Source organism: Meleagris gallopavo, unplaced genomic scaffold (assembly GCF_000146605.3).
Source record: "Meleagris gallopavo isolate NT-WF06-2002-E0010 breed Aviagen turkey brand Nicholas breeding stock unplaced genomic scaffold, Turkey_5.1 ChrUn_random_7180001948729, whole genome shotgun sequence".
Classification (NCBI taxonomy): Eukaryota; Metazoa; Chordata; class Aves; order Galliformes; family Phasianidae; genus Meleagris; species Meleagris gallopavo.
Window position 1 is genome coordinate 1 of NW_011210378.1, and position 2,954 is coordinate 2,954.

At 49.3% G+C, this 2,954-nt stretch overlaps 1 protein-coding gene across 1 annotated transcript; it reads left to right on the top strand.

Moving 5' to 3' along the window:
• The first annotated feature begins 1,606 nt into the window (after window positions 1-1,606).
• Window positions 1,607-2,566, top strand: LOC109364979 (olfactory receptor 14J1-like). Its single transcript, XM_019611547.1, has one exon. It carries the CDS (start codon window positions 1,607-1,609, stop codon window positions 2,564-2,566), a length of 960 nt encoding a protein of 319 aa, XP_019467092.1.
• Window positions 2,567-2,954: the final 388 nt, after the last annotated feature.

Here is a 2,954-nt window from a genome sequence, read left to right on the forward strand (position 1 = left end):
TTCAATTCCAATTATATTGTACTGTATTGTATTGTGTTATCTTGCATTCTGATACAATATTTAGTAAATCAGTTTGTTTCTCCTCAGATCGTTGCTGCTGTTTTCAATTATTTTGGGGTCCCCTGTTTCCCCTTTCCAGAATTGGTCACTGTCCACTCGACATTGGTGGTTAATTCAGCCGATTTCAGAGTACAGTCATGACGCTGTTATCTTTCAGGAGCTGTTGGCCATGGAGACCCAGGGACATCTCAGGGGAGATCAGTGGGGAGGATAGAAATGACATCCTCTGCTGCTTGTATTGGCCGGGCTCCTGGGACACAGGGAGCTCCTACAAGTGGGCAGTGCTGCAGAGAGACAGCTGTGACTAAGAGCAGCTCCCGTGTGCTGTGCATCAGTACCAGGGGCACGTTCTGCAGGTGGCATGAAGATGGAAGAGAAAGGAGGGAGGGAGTACAGGATGTGTGGGGTGTGAGCAGGCTGCGACCTCACTGCAGGAGCTTTGCTTTCAGCCACTGACACGGTAAGTCTCTCACTCTAGGTAATGCAAACACTTTCCCAAGAGGGGTCACCAAATCTGGCACATCCCAGTGCAGATCAGGCTGCATACACCCTGTGTTTCTTTATCATGGAATAAGAGCTGTTCCAGCTGAGGGCTTCCCTGCTGCAGCATCAGAGCATAGCCCTGAGGGCACATCTAGAGGGAACCCTAAAGTGCAATTACCTCTCAGGCACGTGTCCATTATTCTCTGCAGTGCACAGAGGCTGGGAGCAACTGCCTGGGGCTGAGGGCAATCTGTGAGGCTGGGAGGAAGTGGTTTTCCTTTAACGAGATGGCATTATTAGGACAAATGTCCCTGAGGTGCCCTTCAGAGCTGTGAGCTGACCTTCAGGATGCCTATTTTTCCCATAGTCAGGAGAACAAAGTGAAAAAAGAAGCAGAGAGATGCAATATGCAAATGCTGTGGGGTTGGTGAAATCAGTGTGAGGTGTCATTTGCAAGATGTGTGGTGATGAGGCAGTGCTGAAGTACGTTGAGAAATGGTGAGTACACAGTGATGGGCAGTGGACTCCTGTTTTCTGAGCTGGGTCAGACTTCAGAATTTGATGGGAATGCAATCGTCTGACATCTGCAAAGTAGCCAAGCTCAGAACAATTGGAAAGAAACCCAGTCAGCTCCCCTGCCCTAAGCAGCAGTGAATCCCTTTGCCTCTCAGGTCTTACAGCTGTTCAGACTTCAGCAAACAGTCCTTAGGCATGGTGAGCAGGATGAGAATCTGTTGGAAAAAGCGATCCCTAGAACTTCTAATTTTGACCCCCATATTTTTGGCATTAAGGTTCAGATGCTGATCAGCACTTCTGCCTCAGCAGTGACTTTATCTGATAGATTTTGAAAAGAAATCTGACCCCACACCATCACCACGTTTGCCCATGTGCCAGTAGGGGCAAGTCTGCTTCATTGAGATAAGAAGTGCAGAGTCGCTCATGGCAAACTCAACGTCATGAACTGTAGATCACATCATGGAGCTGAATGAGCACTCCCCATCTAGAAAGATTTCTCCTTGACTTTTTTACTCTTTGAACAGGTCCTGGTGCCCAGAGGTAGCAGATGCCCAACAGCAGCTCCATCAGGGAGTTCCTCCTGCTGGCGTTGGCAGACACGCGGCAGCTGCAGCTCCTGCACTTCTGGCTCTTGCTGGGCATCTACCTGGCTGCCCTCCTGGGCAACGGCCTCATCAGCACAGCCGTAGCCTGCCACCACCGCCTGCACAGCCCCATGTACTTCTTCCTGCTCAACCTCGCCCTCCTCGACCTGGGCTGCATCTCCACCACTCTCCCCAAAGCCATGGCCAATGCCCTCTGGGACACCAGGGACATCTCCTATGCAGGATGTGTTGCCCAGACCTTCCTGTTTGTCTTTCTCATGTCAGCAGAGTATTGCATTCTCACCATCATGTCCTATGACCGCTACGTTGCCATCTGCAAGCCCCTGCACTACGGGACCTTGATGGACAGCAGAGCTTGTGCCACCATGGCAGCAGCTGCCTGGGCCACTGGGGTTCTCTATTCCCTGCTGCACACTGCCAACACATTTTCACTGCCTCTCTGCCAAGGCAATGCTGTGGATCAGTTCTTCTGTGAAATCCCTCAGATCCTCAAGCTCTCCTGCTCACAGTCCTACCTCAGAGAAATTTGGCTTCTTGTGATCAGTGTCTCTTTAGCATTTGGGTGCTTTGTTTTCATTGTTGTGTCCTACATGCAGATCTTCAGGGCTGTGCTGAGGATGCCCTCTGAGCAGGGACAGCACAAAGCCTTCTCCACGTGCCTCCCGCATCTGGCTGTGGTCTCCCTCTTTGTCACCACTGCCATTTTTGCTAATCTGAAGCCCCCCTCCATCTCATCTCGATCTCTGGACCTGGTGATGTCATTTCTGTACTCGGTGGTGCCTCCAACACTGAATCCCCTCATCTACAGCATGAGGAACCAGGAGCTCAAGGATGCAGTGAGGAAAATGATGCCCTGCTCACAGTTCAGCAGGGATAAACTTCTCATCTGTCTCTATAAATGACTCACAGTCTGCTCTGTTACAGGCGTGTATTAAATTTTTTAGTCTTTACGATTTTTCTGTATTTATATTAATAGATACAATTTTCTTTGCTGTTTGTATGTATATATATGTGCATGTAATTATCATTAGTGGTTATGTTCCTAAACATATGTTTGGATTCCAACCACTTTCCTGAGGCTTCACCCTGCTCTCTTTGTCCTGGAGCCCAGACGAACTCTGGGTCACTGCTGACTCTCTCACAGCCTCTGTGTTCCATCTCTGTATCTGCAGGCAAATGAGATGCCAGCAGGCACCGTGGAGCTGAGATAGACTGGATTAACAAAAGGGATCAATGCATTCTCATAAGGACCAATATATTACTTTAGCAAAAGGAATCAGTGCGTGTTTG